The following is a 23,143-nucleotide window of genomic DNA, read 5'->3' as shown; positions in this document are numbered from 1 at the left end:
CAGATGTCACAGTTGGAGTTAGAGACATAACAGTTCGAGGAAGATACATCATAGTTGGTGTTAGAGACGTCACAGTTGGAGTTAGAGTCATCACAGTTTGTGTTAGAGACATCACAGTTGGTGTTAATGAAGTCACAGTTGGAGTTAGAGACATCACAGTTGGTGTTAGAGACATCACAGTTGGTGTTAGAGACGTCACAGTTGGTGTTAGATACATCCCAGTGCAGTTACAGACATCACAGTTTGAGTTACAAATGTCACAGTTGGAGTTACAGACGTCACAGTTGGTGTTACAGATGTCACAGTTGGAGTTAGAAACGGAACAGTTGGTGTTACAGATGTCACAGTTGGAGTTAGAGACATCACAGTTGGTGATATAGATGTCACATTTGGAGTAAGAGACGTCACAGTTGGAGTTAGAGACATCACAGTTGGTGTTAGAGACGGCACAGTTCTGATTCATATGTCATAGTTGGAGTTAAAAACGTCACAGTTGGTGTTAGACCTGTCACAGTAGGAGTTAGAGACGTTACAGTTGGTGTTAGAGATGTGACAGTCGGAGTTAAAGACGTCACAGTTGGTGTTACACATGTCACAGTTGGAGATAGAGAAGTCAGAGTTGGTGTTACAGATGTCACCTTTGGAGTTAGAGACATCACAGTTTGTGTTAGAGATGTCACAGTTGGAGTTAGAGATGTCACAGTTGGTGTTACAGTTGTCACAGTTGGAGTTAGAGAAGTGAGAGTTGGTGTTACAGTTATCACAGTTGGAGTGAGAGACCTCACAGTTGGTGTTAGAGACATCACAGTTGGTGGTACAGATGTCACAGTTGGAGTTAGAGACATCAAAGTTGCTGTTTGAGATGTCACAGTTGGTGTTACAGATGTCACAGTTGGAGTTAGAGACGTCACAGCTGGAATTAGAGACATCACAGTTGGAGTTAGACGTCATAGTTGGTGTTACAGACGTCACAGTTGGAGTTAGAGACAACACATTTGGGGTTTGAGATGTCACAGTTGGTGTTACAGACGTCACACTTGGAGTTAGAGACATTACAGTTGGTGTTAGAGATGTCACATTTGGAGTTAGAGACGTCACAGTTGGAGTTAGAGACATCACAGTTGGAGTTAGAGTCGTCACAGTTGGTGTTTGAGACGTCACAGTTGGTGTTAGAAACGTCCCAGTGGAGTTACAGACATCACAGTTGGAGTTAGAGACGTCACAGTTGAAGTTACAGATGTCACAGTTGGAGTTAGAGATGTCAGATTTGTTGTTACAGATGTCACAGTTGGAGTTAGAGACGTCACAGTTGGTGTTACAGATGTCACAGTTGTAGTTAGAGACATCACAGTTGGTGGTAGAAATGTCATAGTTGGAGTTAGAGACGTCACATTTGGTGTTACAGATGTCACAGTTAGAGTTAGAGACATCACAGTTGGAGTTAGAAACGTCATAGTTGGCGTTAAAGACGTCACAGTTGGAATTAGATACATCATAGTTGAGTTAGAGATGTCATAGTGGGTGTTACAGACATGACAGTTGTAGTTAGAGACAGCACAGTTGGTGGTAGAGATGTCATAGTTGGAGATAGACACATCACAGTTGGTGTTACAGATGTCACAGTTAGAGTTAGAGACATCACAGTTGGTGTTAGAGACGTCACAGTTGGTGTTACAGATGTCACAGTTGGAGTTAGAGACATCACAGTTGGTTTTAGAGACGTCTCAGTTGGTGTCAGACACACCTGGACAGTTAAACAGACATAATATTTCAAGGTGGGGCTTCCCTGGTGACTCAGCGTGAAGAATCCGCCTGCAACGTAGGAGCTGCAGGAGACTCAGTTTCAATCACTGCTTTGGAAAGATCCTCTGGAGGAGGGCATGACAACCCCCTCTAGTATTCTTGCCTGGAGAGTCCCATGGACAGAGGAGCCTGGTGGTCTATGATCCATTGGGTTGCTAAGAGTCAGACATGACTAAGTGTCTTAGCATGCACACACCTGGGAATTAGTGTGACATCTAAGGTCAGATTAGAGGTATGTGAATTAGGGAGATTTCCTTCTACTAGGGTTTTATGTGGACATACAAGGTCAAGATAGACATACCTGCGAAACCCGGGAGACATCCCAAATCTGGGAAGACACACATGGGGAATCAGACATCACAGGTCAATGTGAATACACCTGAAAAATTAGGAACACATCCAAGTTCAGGTTATACATACCTGGGCTTCTAGGAGGACATCCCTGTTCAGTGTAGACACATCTATGTAATTAGACAAATATCCCAGTTATGAACAGACAGACTCAGTAGTTAGGAAGACATGTAAGATTAGTGTGGGCACACCTCTAGAAACAGGAAGGCATTTCAGGTCAGGGTGGACATATATGAGGTGTTAGGTAAACATAACAAACCAAGAGCACACACCAGAGGGGAACTACGGAAATACCCCCAGGTTATTTTATTTTATTTTATTTTCCAGGTTATTTTAGACATATCTGAAATCTTAGAAAGTTATTCAGAGCATCTTGGCAGCGTAAGACATTGTTCCTTTTTGTCCCTCTTTTATTTTATTTATTTATTTTTTTGGTTTATTTATTTATTTATTTATTTATTTATTTATTCCATTTATTTTTATTAGTTGGAGGCTAATTACTTTACATCATTGCAGTAGTTTTTGTCATACATTGAAATGAATCAGCCATGGATTTACATGTATTCCCCGTCCCAGTCCCCCCTCCCACCTCCCTCTCCACCCGATCCCTCTGGGTTTTCCCAGTGCACCAGGCCCGAGCACTTGTCTCATGCACCCAACCTGGGCTGGTGATCTGTTTCACCCTAGATAATATACATGTTTCGATGCTGTTCTCTTGAAACATCCCACCCTCGCCTTCTCCCAGAGTCCACAAGTCTGTTCTATACATCTGTGTCTCTTTTTCCATTTTGCATATAGGGTTATCATTACCATCTTTCTAAATTCCATATATATGTGTTAGTATACTGTAATGGTCTTTATCTTTCTGGCTTACTTCGATCTGTATAATGGGCTCCAGTTTCATCCATCTCATTAGAACTGATTCAAATGAATTCTTTTTAATGGCTGAGTAATATTCCATGGTGTATATGTACCACAGCTTCCTCATCCATTCGTCTGCTGATGGGCATCTAAGTTGCTTCCATGTCCTGGCTATTATAAACAGTGCTGCGATGAACACTGGGGTGCACGTGTCTCTTTCAGATCTGGTTTCCTTGGTGTGTATGCCCAGAAGTGGGATTGCTGGGTCATATGGCAGTTCTATTTCCAGCTTTTTAAGAAATCTCCACACTGTTTTCCATAGCGGCTGTACTAATTTGCATTCCCACCAACAGTGTAAGAGGGTTCCCTTTTCTCCACACCCTCTCCAGCATTTATTGCTTGTAGACTTTTGGATAGCAGCCATCCTGACTGGCGTATAATGGTACCTCATTGTGGTTTTGATTTGCATTTCTCTGATAATGAGTGATGTTGAGCATCTTTTCATGTGTTTGTTAGCCATCTGTATGTCTTCCTTGGAGAAATGTCTATTTAGTTCTTTGGCCCATTTTTTGATTGGGTCATTTATTTTTCTGGAGTTGAGCTGGAGGTGTTGCTTGTATATTTTTGAGATTAATCCTTTGTCTGTTGCTTCATTTGCTATTATTTTCTCCCAATCTGAGGGCTGTCTTTTCACCTTGCTTATAGTTTCCTTTGTTGAACAACTAATCAGGCATCCATCACAAACAAAAGTGCTTCTAGGAGGTGTGGGATATAGCATCATACACCAAAGGATCCAGGAGGAGTGTCATTCAACTGTGCATCAGGTATGCACTGTGAAATCAGCAGGAGCTAGCTAACCTGTCCAAGTTGTCTCAGCTGCTGTTGGGGAAAACCTAGAGAGCATCAACTTGGGCAGAAACCCACAGACAAGGGAGACTTCATAGAAATCTAGCCTTCCTGAGGGGATTCCAGAATGTCTTTGGGGAAAAACACAAGTTTGGATGCACCAAAAAGGATATTGAGGAACTTTGCCAGCACTTCCTCTCCTAAAATGACACTGTAGGGTTAAACTAGTTGGAGGTGATGTCTTCCACTGGGAAAGGGAAATCGGTGAGTGAGTGATAGGCTTCTAGCTGCTGCCTGATGCTGCTGGAGAAATTTGTTTCTCTCCAGTAGCACCCAGAGTACTGAGGCGAGACCTTGTGACTAGGGGCAGAAGGAGATCTGGGAGAGGCAGATAAGCAAATCAAAAGGTGTTAAAGGGATGTAGTTCCTGCTGACTGCACTCAGCAAGTCCACCCTACAGTCTCTGAAAGAACCTCACTTGAGGATCCTCCAACACCTTGAGTACTGAGTGCACACACACATCTCCCCCACTCTGCCACTGGCTCCTTATGCATGTTCCCAAGTGTGGCAGCAAGAACAAACTCCAGTAAACAAAGTGCTTTCAGAAAAAAGACCAAGGTTTGAAGGCAAGGGAAAATCACAAATGTGAGCTTTAGCTCCACCTTCTGGGAAACAAAAGAGGCTTCCAGGGACCAGTCTGGTGAGTTGTTGTTTAGTAGCTCAGTCGTGTCCAATTCTCTGTGACCCCATGGACTGCAGCATGCCAGGTTTCTCTGTTCATCACCAACTTCTGGAGTCCCTCCAAACCCATGTCATTTGAGTCAGTGATGCCATCCAACCATCTCATCCTCTGTTGTCCCCTTCTCCTCCTGCCTTCAATCTTTCTCAGCATCAGGGTCTTTTCAAAAAAGTCAGCTTTTCTCATCAGGTGGCCAAAGTATTGGAGTTTCAGCATCAATATCAGTCCTTCCAATGAATATTCAGGACTGATTTCTTTAGGATTGACTGGTTGGATCTCCTTGCAGACCAAAGGACTCTCAAGAGTCTTCTCCAATACCAGAGTTCAAAAGCATCAATTCTACAGAGTTCAGCTTTCTTTATAGTCCAACTCTCACATCCATACATGACTACTGGAAAAACCATAGCTTTGACTATACTGACCTTTGTGGTCAAAGTAATGTCTTTGTTTTTTAATATGTAGTCTAGGTTTGTCATAACATTTCTTCCAAGAAGCAAGTGTCTTTTAATTTCATGGCTTCAGTCATTGTAGTGATTTTGGAGCCCAAGAAAATAAATTATTTCACTGTTTCCATTGTTTCCCCATCTATTTGCCATGAAGTGATGGGACTGGATGCCATGATCTTTGTTTTTTGAATGTTGAGTTTTAAGTCAGCTTTTTCACTCTCCTCTTTGACCTTCATCAATAGGTTCTTTAGTTCTTCTTTCCTTTCTGCCATGAGGGTGTCATCTGTATATCTGAGATTATTGATATTTCTCCTGGCAATCTTGATTTCAGCTTGTGCTTCATTTAGCCCAGCATAAAAGCTTAAGAAAAGATGTAAAAGCTTAAGATTTCAGACACAAGTGGAAACAAGAAGAGTGGAGTAAGTATATCCACACACTCATGGAGGGGGGATAACCCCAGATTTCCCAAGAATTTCAGGTGTGATTAAGTATTTTCCACTAGGTGTTAACTAGAAAAGGTTTGAAGAAGTATCTGCTATTTCAGATGTGAGAGAAGTAGCACAAAAATGCAGTTAACGTGAAGAATCAAGGAAACACGTCATCATTAAAAAGGAGCAATAATCCTTCAAGAACAAATGCGGTTTTGAGAATGTCAATGTTCTACCAGAAAACACAGACAATTCAACAAAATCAGAAAAACAACACACAAACAGAATGAGAAATTTAGCAAAAAGAAATCATAAAAGAAACGAATTCTGGAACTGAAGAATTCAATGAGTGAAATGAAAAATGCAATAGAGAGTAGATAGTAGTAGATAAAATGGAAGATAGAACTGGTGAGCTAGAGCATAAAAATTTTGAAATAGCCCAATCAGAGAAGAAAAAAGAATGAAAAAGAGTGAAGAAAGTCTATGTGATCTATAGGACTCCAACAAATATTAGAAAAATTGCAGTCAGAAAAGGAAGAGTATGAGAAGAGGTAGAAAATTTACTTTAAGAAATAATAGCTGAAGCTTCCCAAATCCAGGGAGGGACTATCAGCTTCACCATCCTACTATCTCTCAATGCCAAAAGTCTTCTCTAAGACATATTACCTTTGACTTTTGACAGTTTTATTGTAAAGAGAAAATCTAAAAGCAACCAGAGAAAAATGATTGTAACCTATAAAGGAACCCTCAACGGGCAATCATCAGATTTTTCAGAAAAACCCTACATGCAAGAAGAGAGTGGAATAAAATATTAAAAATGTTAAAAGAAGAAAAAGAAAACAAAAATATATATTAAAATAAATGAAAATGGAAAGTCTAGGAGAGAAGTTTATAGCAACAAATTCATATGTTTAAAAAAAGATCTCAAGCAAACCAGCTTTACATCTCAAGGAATTCGAAAAATAAAACACACTACTAAGCCCAAAGTTAGCAGAAAGAAGGAAACAACAAACATAGAATGGAAATAAATAAATTAGAGATTAGAAGAAAGCAGAGACCTAAGAACTGTTTTTTAAAAATAAAATTGACAAAACTATAGCTAGACTAAGAAAAAAGAAGATTCAAAATATAAAATCATAAATTTTTGATTTTATGATTTTACTGCTGATATTACAGAAATATATGATACTATAGAACAATTATATAGAAGGAACAGCTGATAATGGAGAAATACATGATACTACAGAACAATTTTATAGAAGTAACATATCTCAACATAATAAAGCTTGTATATAACAAATCCACAGCTAACAGCATACTCAATGGTGAAAGACTGAAAGTGTTTCCTCTAGGATCAGGAAAATGACTAGACAGTTCTTATTCAATGCAGTACTGGAAGTCCTAGCTAGAGCAATTAGGCAAGACAATGAAATAAAAGGCATCCAAGTCATAAAGGAATAAATAAGACTGTTATTATTTGTAGATGCTGTAACCATATATATAGAACATCCTTAATATTCAACCTCAAAACCGTTAGAACTAATCGATGAATTCAGTAAAGTTGCAGGATACAATATCAGATGCAGAAGTCAACTGTGTCTTTATATGCTAATGACAAAACATCTAAAAAAGAAACAGAACTATCCCATTCACAGTAGCAGTAGACACAGCTGGGGGTGTGGGGAATATCCCAGGACAATGTACACGTAAGCATGGTATTAGGAAGATATCCAAAGACAGAATGGATGCAACTGAGATATTAGAAAGAGACCCCTTGCCAGAGTTAACTAGGGAAACATATCATCTCAGAGTAGATACACATGCAGTGATATAGGGTGACATCCTGGGTCAATGGAGACCCACCTGGGGAATCAGGGAGACTTTCCAAGTCAGTGTAGAGTCACTTGAGGAAATAGGGGAGCATCCCAAGAAAATGTAGACACAGGTGGAGAATTAAGGAGATATACTGGTTAAAGGGTAAACACACCTAGGAATTAGGAAGAATACTCGGGTCGGTGATGATGCACCTGGGGAAGAAAGGCGAAACTAGATCAGAGCAGACAAACTTGGGGTACTAGGGCTATGAGGTCAGGGCAGACACAACAGGAGTTCAGTGTTACCCCAGGAAAGAGTAAACATAACTAGGGAAATAGCGACATGTGCCATGTCAGGTTGGAAACACCCAGGAGTGAGGAAGTCTCTCAAGTTCAGGGTAGACATATTTGGGAATTAGGGATACATCATAGGGCAGAATTCATATACTTGAATAGGGAGACAGCCAAGATCAGTGTAGACACACCTGGGAATTAGGGTGGCATCTCATGTTAGGGTAAACACAACTCAGGAATTATGGAAATTATTTCCATATACCCAGGTTGGTGTATATGAAGCTTGGGAATTAAGGAGACATTCAAGGTCAGGGTAGACACATCTGGGAAACTGAGACATCCAGGTCAGTGGTAGATATTCAAGCACTCAGGTGTTTCAGAAGCAACCAATGTCAGTTGGGGACTTAGGAACATCTGACATGCATACAGACATACCTGAAAAACTAGTGGAACACCTCAGGTCAGAATACCCGCATCTAGGAAATAAAGGAGATACCGCAAGTCAGATTAGAAACAACTGGATTATTATTCAGACTATTACTAAGGCAGCATTGGTCAGAGTTGACACAGTTGAGTATTTGGGAAGCCATCCTAGGTCAGAGTAGACAGACCTGGGTTATTTAGAGTAGACAGACCTGGGTTATTTAAAGAGAAATCAGGTTAGAATAGACACTCGTGAGGATATAGAGAGGCATCCTAGGTCATAGCCTGGAGTAGGAAATAGCAACCCACTCCACTATTCTTGCCTGGAAAATTCCATGGACAGAGGAGCCTGGAGGGCTACAGTCCATGGGGTCTCAAAGAGCCAGATACAAGTGAACAGCTGAGCACACCCAAGTCAAAGCAGAGACGTCTGGGGAGGTAAGGAGTTTTCACACCCAGTGAATGAACATCATCGTGGGCCGTAATCCCGTGATTAAGACAGAGCTGGGCATGGAATTCGAAGGAGATTCTGAGGGTGAGAGAGAAGACTGTGCTCCCTGGAGGAAGGTGGGGAGACCCTCAGTGATGTGCAATCAGCGCCCACAGCATCAGCCTCAGGGTCGGGGGGACCAGGCACCTCCTACGAACCTCGGGTCCTGAGTCACGATGGTGGCAAAGATAATCAAGCTACTAAAGGAGGAAAAGAAATCGCCGTGGTACAGAGGCTGTTCCACTGCATTTAGAGAAGATGGTAGTAAAACCTCTTGTCTGGCTTTGCACCATGATCACTGGTGCTTCTAGCCTCACAGAACTAGTATTTTGTCATGGCTGAGCCTCCATGGTGAACAAGACAAACGGTGCACCCGGCATGGTCTGGTTGGGGTCATGAAGCTGACTCGAGATACTTCAAATGAAGGAAGTGCAGTCCAAATGGATTGTATCTGGTGGTGGACGGACTGAGAAAACAAACAAGGGGGAGTGAGACAAGCTGGAGTTTAGTGATTGCAGGAAGTCATAACCACTTTTCACTATCTTGGGATGCAGAGAGAAAGCTGCAGGGAAAGCTGGAACCTTAAGAAAGACAAAGATGCTGGCAGGAAAGCCAACCAAAGTTGCTGAGGTGGCAAAACAGAGAGAGGTGGGTGTTCTGGTTTCTCCCTTTCCCATCTTCCTCTATCCAGGCAACTTGTCCCATTGGCCAAGCTGCCTGGAGACCCAAGACAAGGTGGCCAGGGAAACTTCATCCCTGAGAAACAAAGGAGAGCAGCATCATGGAATAGCAGGGCTGTGGGCAAAACTGAATGACCCTCACACTCACGTATCTCCGTGGTCTTTGCAAAGTGAGCAGACTCCTGTGGCTTCAGAATACTGTCTCGAAGTGCATTCCACTGATCTCTAACCTCATTCAGATCACTTTGATACTTTTAAAATGTGGATCTCCAGGGCAACACCTCTCCTGAGTCAGACTCCATGGGCAGGATCCTAGGATCTGCATGGTGACCACTACACTGACATTTCAGAGCAACTGCTTCAGAGTTGCATTCCCCAACCTGCCTGATGTACCTGGAACTGTTCTGAAATGTGCAGACCCTGTATCCCTACCCTTGGAGATATGGATTCAGGACATCTGGGAAGAACTCAGGAGCCTGCATTTTAAACAAGTGTGTCCCCCATTCTGATTGTGCAGAGAACTGGGGAAGCTGCTTTAGAAGACTGCCCTTAGATGGTGCTAAACATCTTCAATCAGAGACAAGAGGACATACCATCAGTTTCTTGGGGCTGTGATAACAGGTAACATCACAGCAGGTTCTTGAGATCTGGGGGTTGTGCTGCTGCAGCGGGCCAGGTCAGAGCATCACCTGTGTCCTGTGCGACATTTGCCACTGGTGCCCCTTGGGGTGCTGGCTGGGCAAGGACTGTGTCCTGGAAACCTTTTTCCAGGTTACTTGCAGGAGCTCAGTTATAGGAACAACAGAGTAGCTAGCAGGGAGCTGAGACACACTTGACTGTTCAAATTGAATAATATTCTTTCTGCAATTCCACTCACAGCCTCTGTTGAGCTGCAACACTAGCCCCTGAAATTAGTCTGAAATTAGTCCTGAAATTAGTCTCCCAGCTCACCAGATGGCATTGATCCTTTCTCTCACTGATTTTTTCTCTTCTGTTTTCAGTGTTTTACTCCACTTGAGAAAAATTAATTGTCTAAAAGTTGCAAGATTGAGGATTGCTAATAGAAATGAAAGGCATCAATTACTCCAGCTCCCAGAGGTAAGCACAATTAGATGACATACACAAAGTCAACAGGCACAGGAAAAGATGCTCAACACCATTAATCTCCAGGGAACTGCAAATCAAAACCACAGTAAAATACCATCTCACACTTGTCAGGATGGCTGTTATCAAAAGTCAAAAGATTACAAGTGTTGGTGAGAAGTGGAGAAAAGGGAACCCTTGTGAACTGTTGGTGGAAATGGAAATTGGTGCAGCCACTATGGAAAACAGTATGGAGGTTCCTCAAAAAATTAAACATAGAAATACCATTTGATCTACCAAGATCCACCAATATAATTTCTGAGTATATATCCAAAGGTAATAAAATCACTATTATCTGCAAGAAGAGATATTTGCACCCTCCATGTTCATAGCAGCAGTATCCACAATAGCTGAGATATGGAAACTACTTAAATGTCTGTCCACAGATGAATGGATAAAGAAAATTTATATATTTTACTATATAATATATATATATATAGTGAAATGTCAGCATTAAAAAAAAAAAAAGAAATCTTGCCATTTACAACAACATGAATGAACCTAGAGGACATTATGCTAAGGGAAATAAGTCAGACACAGAAAGTCAAAATTACATAATCTCACTTCTATTATTATTTTCAAAAAGCAGTACTTCTAATAACAGAGGTAGCATGGTAGGTGTCAGAGGCTGGGGGGAGGTACTCATGGGGAGTTATTGTTTAATGGGCAGAGCTTCAATTTGCAAGATGAAAAGAGTTCTGGAGATGGGTGGTAGTGATGGTTGCAAAATAATATGAAGGCACTTAATACCATGGAACTGTACACTTAAAACAGTTATGATAGTAATTTTATATTATGTATATTTTACTATAGCAAAAAAATTGAAAAAAAGATCAATGCATAGTTTTTCAGTTATTCTATATTTACATCAAACAACATAAGAATGTGTGTGATCTGTGTATATGTGTGTACGTATGTAACATGTATGCGTATATAATCTTTCAGTGCACGGGGATGACCTCACTACTTTCAGTAACTATTGCTCAATATTTCATGGCATGATTTTACTGTAATTTATTTCACAGAATTCCTACTGGTAGAATTGCTTGCTTTTTCTTTTTTGTTCAACTTCATTTCTCTTTCAGTTCTGCCATGAATAATTCTAAAAATACTCATTTGTGTAGCTCTAAGAGAGATGCTATCCAGTACTGGCTGACAGCAGGCTCGGGAATTAGATGCATGGGTTCAAACTCTGACTCACATACTTATTAGCTCTGGGACCATGCACAAATTAGTTAACCTCTCTGTGTCTCAGATTTTCATCTTTTATGGGGGATGATTAGAAATAGTGTTACATAATGAGGGTAATGTGGGATTAAATTATCAGCATCCATAAGGCATTTTACAACACTGCCTGCTTCATAGTAAATATTCACTGAGTATTAACTATGGTTTTGTTACTTGTGAGAAATTTTCTAGTAAATAACTACCAGTAGAATCATTGCATAGAACCAGATGTATGTTTAAAATATAATATTCATTGCCAAACAAACAAACAAAAAAATCAGTCCAGCAACTTCACTGCGGATGATTGTACCTCTCCCCCTACTCCCTTGACAATATGCAAATTTTTGCTAATCTGAGACACTTTTTTAATCACCCCATTTTGCACCATGATGCCTGCCTGTTGACTGCTATGTGAACTATGAGCTGGAGAAAAATATCAGGAGGCTATCACAGCCATCTAAGTGAGAGGTGATGGTGGCTTGAGTAAAGGTGTGGACGGGAGATAGAAAGCAATGGAATGATATAGGAAATGTTCTGGAAGGTGATTTGGCAGCATTTAATGTTGAACTAGTTGTGGTAGTGAGAAGACTCAGGGATGACCCCCAGATTTCAGACACCAGAAACTTGGGGATCACTGCATAGTCCTTAGAAGGCTTTGGAGGAACCAGAAATGAAATTGGAGAGGTGGTACATAACAGTGAATAAAGTGTATACTCTGAGTACCAGAGAATTAAGTGAGATAATTTATGCAATATGCTTATGGCTCAGTAAGTGATCAATAATGTCATCATATTTAAGGGAGCTTTCCTGGAGGAGATGTCTAGTAGTCCACTGGATACACAATTATAAGGCTCTAAGGTGGAGATGTAGCAGTTTGTGTTATACTGTTATTTGAGGCCATGGTGCATCAGGGATGGCAAACTAAGCCTGAGTAGGTAAATCTGGCTGTCTGTCTAATGTAAATCAAGTTTTATTGGCACACAGTCATGCCTATTTATTTATGTACCACCTATGGCTGTTTTCATTCTACAAAGGCAGAGATGAATAATCACAACAGAGATTGTATTGCTTGAACAACCTAAAATAGTTACTATCTAGCCCTTTATAAAGAAAGTTTACCAATAGCTGGATTATAGTTCTGAGCAAGAATGTACAATGGAGAAAAGAAGGGCAAGTCTAGGACTCGAGGGGCGTCAGTATTTAGACGGAGCACTTAGATGCTGTCAAGGGGCAGTTCAGAGGAAGTGTCCAGGGGATGGGAGGAAAGCTAGGAAAACTTAATGATGGAAAGCAAGCAATGGGAGGATTTCAATAAGAGAGGGGCCAGCTCACCCCTCTGCACCATGTCATTTCATCATTCTTCTTCTGAGGATGAAATCTCTCTGCAACTCCATCTCTAAGGCAGACGAGACACTCTCAGTCCCCAAGACTTGACATATTCTTCATTTAAGAGATGATCTCAGCCTGAGATGAAAATCTCTTGGCTTCAAGGCCAAATGGTCAGGGCAAGAAAGGGCCCTGGTTAGACTGGCGCATGTCAGGTGGTTCAGCTGTGCTGGGAGGGTGGGATCAAGCTGTGGGCACATGGCAGAAAGTCCAATACTGATTGTCTGTATCCTCAGGGCCCAGCCACACACTTTCTAATGGCCACCTTCCCCCAAACTTTACCTTTAGAGCTCTGGTGCATTGGAGAAATCCATTCACTGTTGCAATTCCACAAGGCAGGCCATTAACTTATGCAACTGGCCCTCAGAAATTCAGGCCTCAAGCTATAGACAAGGTCACAGAATTTTCCCCTCCAGCCAGACAACCTCAAATTAAAACTGAGTCTTTCACACTGCTCTTCAGTTCATGCCAGCAGAACATAGTTACATTTGACTACTAAGTCAGTGAAGGTTAACCAGTCATGGACCTATTGTCTGAATCTCTCATGATCACATGTATTTGCATCACCATCTCCTTCCTTCCCACACTGAGCTTGTGGAGGCTCAGGACTGCCCTCCTGCCAGGACAGTAAACATCCTTTTCGAGCTGAGTGGGTATGTCTGATTAATGCTTCTGCACTGTGTTGCCTCAAAAAGCAAAAATTGGTATCAGGAATGGGGCAGTGCTCAGCAGACTCTGTCAGCCACAAATTGGCACTTCCATTGGCACTTGATACCTACCTCTCCAAGGATTAAATCATGTGCTGCTGAGGCTACTGATTTTCAACATCCCCTGAAAGGAGTTCATGGTGGAGAGCAGAAATGAGACATTCAGTGCTCTGGGGAAAACTGGTAGAACAGGTCTTCAGATAGTTATTTTTAAGAGCCAATTTTATGAGCCCAATTCTTGTATCTCTTCATATCTAGAAAAGCAGTAAATTCCTTCACAGTGATGACTGTTCCTTGTGACTAGCAGAAACCTTCTGCAAAAAAACAAAAATATGTGCTTGGTTGCAGGTACCCTCCTTTCATCAAAATTGCATATATACTGACCTTCCTCCCTACCTCTATGGAGCAGTTTCTCAGAGCTACCTGAGGTGTTATCTCCTAGGCTATAGTCCTCATTTTGCCCCAAATAAAACTTGATTCACACTCTCATGTTATGCATTTTTTGAGTTTAATTTTTTAAGGATGGTGATTACATGCTGACCCCAAGCATGTGGACCTCAGACTGGTCGAAACCAGAAAGTTGATGATTAAGATTACTGAAACATCACCCTGTTACAACCAACCTATCAGAAGAAAGGCATACACCCCGCTGCCCTCACTTCAAATGTTTTCTTTAAAACAGCTTCCCTGAAAGCCATAAGGGAGATCAGGTCTTTTGAGCACAAGTTGCCCATTCTCCTTGCTGGGTACCCTGCAAATAAACACTGTATTTTTCTTCGCCACAACCGGATGTCAGTGGATTGGCTTTGCTGTGTAGCTGGTGAACAGACCTGAGTTTGGACTGGTAACATTCCCTTAACTATTAACATCTGAGAGATAAAGACCAGGGAGTAAACATGTATTTCCCCCCAGTGGAATCTAACAATCTCCTTGCTAGGACCCCACAGCTAGCTCCCCCTATTCTCATCTCTCAGATGCTGATAATTAAGGGACCGTTACCAGTCAAAACTCAGGTCTGTTCACCAGCTACACAGCAAAGCCAATCTACTGACATCAGGTTGTGGTGAAGAAAAATACAGTGTTTATTTGCAGGGTACCCAGCAAGGAGAATGGGCAACTTGTGCTCAAAAGACCTGATCTCCCTGATGGCTTTCAGGGAAGCTGTTTTAAAGACAACATTTGAAGTGAGGGCAGCAGGGTGTATGCCTTTCTTCTGATAGGTTGGTGGTAACAGGGTGATGTTTCAGGAATCTTAATCATCAACTTTCTGGTTTCGACCAGTCTGGGGTCCACATGCTTGTGGTCAGCATGTAATCACCATCCTCCACTGGATGGGAACCTTAGTTTCTGCAGAACAACTCTTAATACATGCATGAGATTGTTCTGTGTGTCCCTTCAGAAGGAACTAAGACTCTGCTTTATCACTGAACTAGTGTTTAAGCCATCATTACTTTTCTTGCTTGACTGCTTTTCCTTTGTTTATTGTTCCCTCACTTCTCTAATTAGTAACTGCTTGAGTCTGCTCTTTGGAACACAGGGGAGGCCTAGGAGGCTGAAGCCTTTTTCTACAAACAAGAAATGGGGGACACCAAGGGGCTTCTGTACCCAGGAAGCCCTTGGAGGGTCCTGCTTGGTTTCAGCCACCCCCCCCTCCTTTTCCTTGATACTCCTCAATCCTGAGGGGAACAGGGGATAACAAGAAATGGAACAAAGTTTTGGATACAGAAGTAAATCATAAACTCTGCAAGGGAGTTCAGTCTTAGGGGAACTCGATTTTGGGAATGAGAAGACTACAGGACTCACCTTTGCTCTCCAGATTAGATAACAGGGTGAAAGAAAAGATGCTCCAGGAGATCTTGTGGTTAAGGATGGGGAATTACAGCTGTGATTTATGATGGAGACTGCACTGCTACACCCAGCTAGAGGAGGATGGAGCTGGGCTGCTCACCTTGTTTCATCCTGATCCCCCATCTCCCTGCTGTTTGCCTGTCAGGCCTTGCACTCTCCCCCAGACTGGCCGGGCTGATTCCCGCACCTTCTGGACATCAACTTGAATGTCTGTTTCCTAACACTTGGGTTCTCATCACAAATGTTCCCTCCTCGGAGAGACCCCCTGACCCTCTGTCACGTCTCAGTCACCCTTCCTAACCCAGTATTTTTTTGTGGAGCACGTCAGACTTCCTAGGTTCCCAGGCTCCTGGACTTCACTTTAGCAGAGCCTGGCTGCATGGGGGTAGCAGGTGTGTGTGTCGGGGGACGGGTAACCTGCCTGACCCCAGAGCCCTGAGCAGGGAGGGGCCAGAGAAAACGTCTGCCTTCCCCTCCTCATTCCCTCTGCTCTCCTGCTGGTGCCCCTGATATCCAAACTCTGCAGAGGCCAGAGGAGGGGGAACCTGGGGATGCTGCCAATGGAGGTCAGTGGATAGCCTCTCAGACAGGGCAGGGCAGAGAGGGTATGGAAGATGAACAAAGGGAAGAATGAAAAATCCAGGGCAGAGAGAATGGGGTGTCTCTGCCCCTCTTTCCTCTTGCACCCAGCCTGCTGCACCCCAAATGCCTCAAAGCCAGACCCTTTGCTGAAGCAAACCTGCTGCATGAAACCAGGCTTCACATTCAGGCCATCTTTGCTGCCCTCACCTCTGCCTGCTTCCTGTCTCCAGCTCACTCCAGTTGGGTGACAGCTGCCTCTTTGTCTGAAAACCCCACAGCAGGTCCTCCTGCATGGGGCTCCTGAATACCCAGGACCTACTGCAGAAGTCAGGGCCCTCAGAGCCTGAGAAATACAGTCTCCTTCCCTCCCACCCCATTCACTGGAAAACAAGAAACACCACAAATTGTCTTTTAGAAATTAATATTCATTAAAAATCTAATAATGTGAATGTATGGTTGCATTTGAGGGCAAATTAAACAAATAAATAACCCTTAAGTTTCTAAACGTGTTGTCCTTAAGTAGAAATATCTCCAACTAGATTTCAATGCTTCCTACTGAATTATTTAAGTTAACTTTACTTGGTTCTTAGTCTTAATTTTAACAATTCTAGCATCCTTTCTATGCAAAATATTAACTTTTTATGTAAAACACATGAATTTAATGAAAGTTCAGTAAGTTCAGAAATTTCAGCAAGAAAGTCATTTTTTTAAAAGAAACTTTTTAATGATTCAGCAAAGTTCTGACATAAATCACCAATTCTAACAGAGAGCAGAATCACAACCAGTTCATTCCCAACTGGAGGGGTCCATGGAACTCCAAGTGGGCTCAGCCTGAGTTTCTCTTTGGGTTTGTGCCCTTGCAGAATTTTACCAAAATATCAGTAGGAGGTGTTCTGGAGCTGAATCCTGGGTTCCTGATGTTACCAAGTCCAAGCTTGCTCTGCTCACTGCATGACAGGATAATACATTGGAGACAAAGTGTTAAGGCAAGGAATACAACTTGATTAAGAAAACCATCAGACTGAGAAGATGGCATACTAATGTCTCAAAATAACTATCTTATTGGGGTCTGAATGCCAGATTCTTTTATAGAATCTGAGAGAGAGGAGAGGTGAGGAAGTAAAGTAAAAAAGGGCCATCAGTCTTACAAGAAAATCTCCTGGGATAACAGTTGGGCAAGGTCAGATCACCTCCCTATGAGCTGAATAAAGGCACTTTAGGCTAACATTCAGGCAGAGGGGAAGGGTTCCCTGAGACAGGCCATAAGGTATGACTAAAATAATAAAAGCAAATAAAACACAAAGATTAAAGTCAAAGAAACAGATCAACCATGGAGTCTAGTTTTAGCTTTTGCCCTTACACTAAGCGGGTCAGAGCAGTTACCCTGGATCCTGTCTGCAAACTGCAAGCCAGTCCTTCCTCAAAGCAGAGTCTGTCAAGGGCTGTGCTGGGCAGGAGGCAGATGGGAAATGCTTTGCACTCCCTGAAGAGTGAGTTTCTCAGAGCATCGAGCCCAAAAGCACCTTGAGGGTCCAAGTCACACCTACCTGGGACTCCACCAGGTGTCCAGGGTGTTCTGGGAACCTCACCTGAGACAGAGGCCCTGTCCTGGGCTCCCGGAGGCCTGCGTCCCACCCCCAATGGGACTAATCACAAGCAGGAGTAAACCTGACCTAATCAACAGAATCCAGACACTTCCTCCCTCCAACTAACATCATCTCTGGAGGCCCTGGGATTCCACTCACCCCCAGCAGCCATAGTAAAGCCTGTCTTCCCCTGTTTGCCCCAGGGATTTGCTATCTGAGCAGCCTCTCCTCTGAGGCTCTACCCCAAGCTGAGAAAATTCTGGACCCCCACCTCTCGAGGTGGGGATGCTGGTGGCTGGTGTTGATAGCTTAGAGTGGTTGGTGTCAGGTTTGTGGTCTCCAAAGGAGAAGATTTCACTCCAGGACCAAAGATGCAGTCTCAGTCACTCAGAGCTTTGTGCAGCAAAGATTTTTATTAAAGTAAAAGCGATAGAGAAATCTTCCGGCATAGACATCTAAAGGGGGTAGAAAGAGTACCAACTTTGCTAGTTTGAGCTTGGCATTATATATTTTTCAGCTGGCTGCTGAAAATAGATAAAAAGAATATTTGAAGGTTGTAAAAGTTCCACCTGAGTTCCACCATCCTGAGATAACTTCAGTACAAGATTAGTCAGAAGCAATGGTTCTGGGCAATATGTCTCTGGTTGAGACATACTGTTGCTGAGAAAGAGGTTCCCAAGCAAGATTTGTTGCAATTATAATCATTAACTTAGAGCCTAAGAAAAGCATACCCATGAGTAATCATTAGCTCTGGACCTAAAGAAAAGCCAGTTCCCAGGCAAAATATATTGTTGCAATATTATCACAGAGCTTAAGGAAAGCATGAGCAAGATGTATTGTTGCTTGTGCAGCCTATGTGACTAAGGCAAAAGAATGTGAACAAGAAAGTTCATCTCCTCCTTAAAGGGGCCTTGGATTCCTTAACAAACTTACCTAAGCTTTAACCCTCTCAGTTTTATAGGTTAAAACAGGAAAATATGTATATGCATGGCACCTACACCTTGGAGGTTCCAGATCCCCACAGTAAAGCGAACGTAGCAACACAAAAAATCATACAATATGTTGGTATCTCAGTGCACACAAATGTATATTTAGGGACTTCCCTGGTGGTCCAATGGCTAAGACTCTGTGCTTCCAGTGCAGGGGGTGTGGGTTTGATCCCTGGTTGGGGAATGAAGATACCACCTGCCTCTCAGCATGGCCAAAAAAATTAATTAAAAAAGTTGTGCTTGCATTACACTTCAGTCTGTTCATGTGCAATAGCATTATGTCTAAAAAACCAATATACATACCTTAATTAAAAATTTTTTTTTGCTTAAATATGCTAACCATCATTTGAGCCTTCAGTGAGTCATAATCTTTTTGCTGGTGAAGGATCTTGCCTCAGTGTTGATGGTTGCTGACTGATCAGAGTGGAGGTTGCTGAAGGCTGGGGTTGCTGTGGCAGTCTCTTAAATAGGACAATAATGAAGTTGGCCACATTGGTTGACTCTTCCTTTCAGGAATGATTTCTCTGTAGCATGCAGTGCTGTTTGATAGCATTTTACCCATGGGCAGAATGTCTTTCAAAATTGGAATTATTCCTCTCAAACCCTGCTGCTGCTTTATCAACTAAATTTATGTGATACATAATTACCAAAATGTAACCCAGAGACTTGCAGTGAGCAAATTCTGTTGGAGTAATGGCACCCGTAGATTTGCTAGAAGCAGGGTTGTCACAAACCTTCAACTGGTTAAAAAGAACCCACAGTACCTATGAAGTGCAGTAAAATGAGGCATGTCTGTATCCGCAATAGAAAAGGACAAGAAACACCCACCCACACACCCACCAGAATGCACAGTTGAGCTGAAGAATGTCCTTCTGTGTGGCTCTAAATTGGAAAGAGGGAAAATAAATATTTCCACAAAGTGAGCTCCAGGAACTTTTGTTAAATATAGTATTGTTAATTATGTGTCCATTGCTAAAAAGGAGCAACCAGGACATCATTAGGCACTAATAAAAGGAGAGAGAGAGACAAGAAGGACTGAGGAAGCCCTGTGTCTCTAGATGGGTTATGACTTTCCTCTTGGTACACTGTAATAAAAATCAAAAGCCAAAGCCCTTTAAAAATAATGAAGTAAATGAAGCTAAATGCATGGCAAGGTGATGGTGTAGTCACTCACAGGAGGATAACTGAAGGGTAAAGAGACGGACTCAGGGAATCCCAGTCCTACCCAGCTGATTTCTTTGACCTTGGTCGGGGTCAAGGGGGTGGGGTGAGGGGTCATGACCAGGCGTGATGCTGCAGAGAAAATTATTCTTTCCAACCTCATGGTGGGGAAAAGGGCACTCTAGACTCGCCCTGCCACTCAGTCACCTCCAACCGAGGACAAACACCTAACCTCTCTGAGCGTCAGAACCTCGTTTCCTCACCTCCACTCCAGGAATGAGGCTGGGATGATATGAAGGGTTTGAAAGAACTTTGCAAGTATTATATGGCTGCCTGGCTGGACAGGCCTGCCATATTCCTGCTGGAGGACAGGGTAGGACTGTAGGATAATCTTGTATCAAAAAGATTAAAAGAAATACATGGAACTGCATTCTGGTATGTACACACTAGAAATGGTGTTTTCAGAGGATGCAGCAGCCGGCCTCATGGATCACTCACTCCCAGTCAAATGACTCAGTTTATGGCCAGATGACAGCCAGGCTAATGAGACAGAGGGCATCTGTCCCTTTCTGTGCCAACCTCACTATGCCCAGCAGAGAGCGGGATCTGGGATCAGCTCCTGTGGGAATCTGGGGGACCCAGCACAGAGTCCCCCCCTGGGTAGATGGATCTGCTCCTTTGGGACTGCAGGGCTGTTCTGGTGGCCAAAAGCCCCCTCAAGTCAGGTGTCGGGGGCCCTTTGACAGCTCAGATGGGGATTAGAGGGGAAAGAAGATTCTGCCAAATGCTGTGTTTGCATTTTGCATGCTCCCAGCCTCCAACAGCCGTATCAACATTTATGTTGCAGGACAGGACTGAATCCTCACCTGCAGTGTGGTCTCTATTGATCCTTGATGTGGTGCCCACGGGCACTGGGGTTTAGGGACACAGTCACCTTGTGGTTCCAACCTCAGGTTGGGCTGGAGGCAGGAGGCCTGCTCTGCATTCTGAAAACCTCTGAGCCCCTCTCGACAAAGGAGCTTCTTTATTCCTGCCTGGAGTTCAAACTGCCCCTTCTGCAGCTCAAACCTGCAGTGCCAGCCACAGAGCAGGAAACGCACCTGCCCTTCATCCCTGGGCGCAGCTCAGGTGACACCCGGAGTAAGTAGGGTTTGAAGGGCCCCTGGGAGGCTCAGACCCACCCTCAGGGCTGCATTTCCTGCAAAGCCACCCACCTGGTAAGTCACGAGGCATGAACAGTGGATGAAACCTGCTTCCTGCCCCACAACCGTCCCTGAGTGTACCTGGGGGAACAGAGGACAAGGCACTGCAGGGACCCAGGGTCCTCTGCTGTGGGTGCAGGAGCAGATCCAACTCCGTTCTCTGGAGACACGTCAGCTCCATCCTGCAGGCAGACAAATGGTCTGAGAATGAGAGCAGGGGCTCCATACTCTTCCCAGTCTGCTGACCCGTGGCCCAAGGCTGCTGTACTCATCAAGTCCTTGGGCTCAGATCCCTGGGGCAGCTCTTCTGGGTCTTCAGGTGGAGGGGTCCTCACCTTGGGGGTCCTTATCTAGAGTCCTCCTGGGGGTGTCCTGTACCTGGGAGTCCTAACCTGGGCATCCTCAGAAGCCTTGACTGCCAGAAGGAGCATGAACCCTTCTTGGCTGCAGCCTGCAGTTCGGAGAGGGTTGTGTCTGAGACTATACAGAAAGGGGTGGGGGATGTAGGCCCCACTCTCTCAGGAAAGAGTGAAGGGATTTTAGGAAAGATGACATGGACCTTGGAAGAACAGATGGGAGGTAGGATAGTTCATGACAAGCTTTGTCTGGATGCAGTGTCTCCTCTCCTGTGAGTCAACTGTCCCTGTCGGTGAACCTTCCAGGAGGGGACCTGTGACAGCTGAGTTCCTGGGAGGATCTGATATTAAGCAGATAAGGGGGTTCAGAGAAAGCCTCTCTTGCATTTGCTGTTTGTCCTGTGCCAACAGCTGTAAATAATCAATTCACCAACAGAGCATATTAGGGGTGGTTTATGCTACTGTCCTTAGGTGATATAAGAGATTTTGCCTGAAAGAGGCTCACATTCACAGGAAAGGGTTCTGGACTGACTTGGGGGATCTGCCTTTGAGTCTGTCTCTGAGATCTGGGTCTGGGAAGGGGAACGCAGGTCCAATGGTTCAGTTGCTCAGCGTGGGTTGCCTTTGTCATTTTCACCTGGAGAGTGGATGCTTATCCTGGGACCGACACCTGTCAACCAGGTTCCTAAGCACGTGCTCAGTTAGCAAGACCCAGGCTCGGGCTGAACAGTCTTCCCAGCAACTTGGCTTGGATCTGCGTCCTGCAGGGATTCTCACTCAGGAATCAGAGCCTCAACCCCTCTGGGGACTGTGACCCTGTATCCCTCAGTCAGCCTGGGGAGCTGGCTTGCCACTCTGATGCTCCTTCCCTCCCCAGCCCCAGGAAGGGTGCTCCCTCTCCTCCTCTTCCAGCATTTGCCCATGTGAGTTTCTGTGCCAGGTTTCTGGGGTATCCTCTGTGACCCCTAAGTTTGCAGGAGCTAACCTGAATCTTGAGGCCTTCCACCAGCACGTCTGAGTTTGGTAGTCAGAGCACAAGCATGCTGTCAGGCCAGGTGATTGATAACACAGCACAGGAGCCTGCACCAGGGGTTCCTGTTCTGCCCTGACTCTGAAGCCTTCTTGTAGAAATGACACTGTCCTCCTTAATGAGAGCTCAGACTGTGACAAGGCTATGAACGCTCCAGCTAATGAGGCACGGTTAGAAAATGACTGTGATGTCTGCTGTCCTACCACCTAGAAGTTCCCACCAAGAGATGCTGGTGTGAAAACAGCGGCACATGTTTGACACAATTTTGCAAAATTCTATGGAAAATACTTAAGATGGGGAGATGACCTTGACATCCTTTTAGCAAAAGCCAAAAATAAAATAATATCATGATGAGTTTGTCCTTTATTCAAAGAAACACCACACGGATTGGGGGCTAAGTGCCTCACAGGCAGTGCAGCACTCTGGGCAAGATAGAGTTTTGTAGAATGTGCAGCAATGTGGAAATAGGGCATGATTGGTTGGGGTTGCTTCTCTGACTTTGTTTAGAAGTTTAAGAAACAGAGAGTAAGTAGAGAGACCAGAGTTGGCTTGGCCTTTGGGGACTGGCTGACTGCATATGCAGGCCGGCCTCATATCCTTGATATGGAGGGTCAGCACTACTCCACCATTTATATAGGAGACTTGAGCAATCACAGATTTTGGTCTCTGCTGAGGTCCTGGACTGAATCATCATGGACACCAAGTGATACTGTTCTGCTCTCCTGGTCAGTCAGTTCAGTTCAGTCACTCA

General features: G+C 43.7%; 1 protein-coding gene across 1 annotated transcript; it reads right to left on the bottom strand.

The window, feature by feature from the left end:
* Positions 1-459: 459 nt before the first annotated feature.
* LOC139037672 (probable serine/threonine-protein kinase dyrk1) lies at positions 460-951 on the bottom strand. The gene has a single exon (XM_070474661.1). It carries the CDS (start codon positions 949-951, stop codon positions 460-462), a length of 492 nt encoding a protein of 163 aa, XP_070330762.1.
* Positions 952-23,143: the final 22,192 nt, after the last annotated feature.

This window comes from Odocoileus virginianus, chromosome 12, assembly GCF_023699985.2.
Source record: "Odocoileus virginianus isolate 20LAN1187 ecotype Illinois chromosome 12, Ovbor_1.2, whole genome shotgun sequence".
In the NCBI taxonomy this organism is placed as follows: domain Eukaryota; kingdom Metazoa; phylum Chordata; class Mammalia; order Artiodactyla; family Cervidae; genus Odocoileus; species Odocoileus virginianus.
This window is presented reverse-complemented; position numbering and strand designations above follow the sequence as displayed.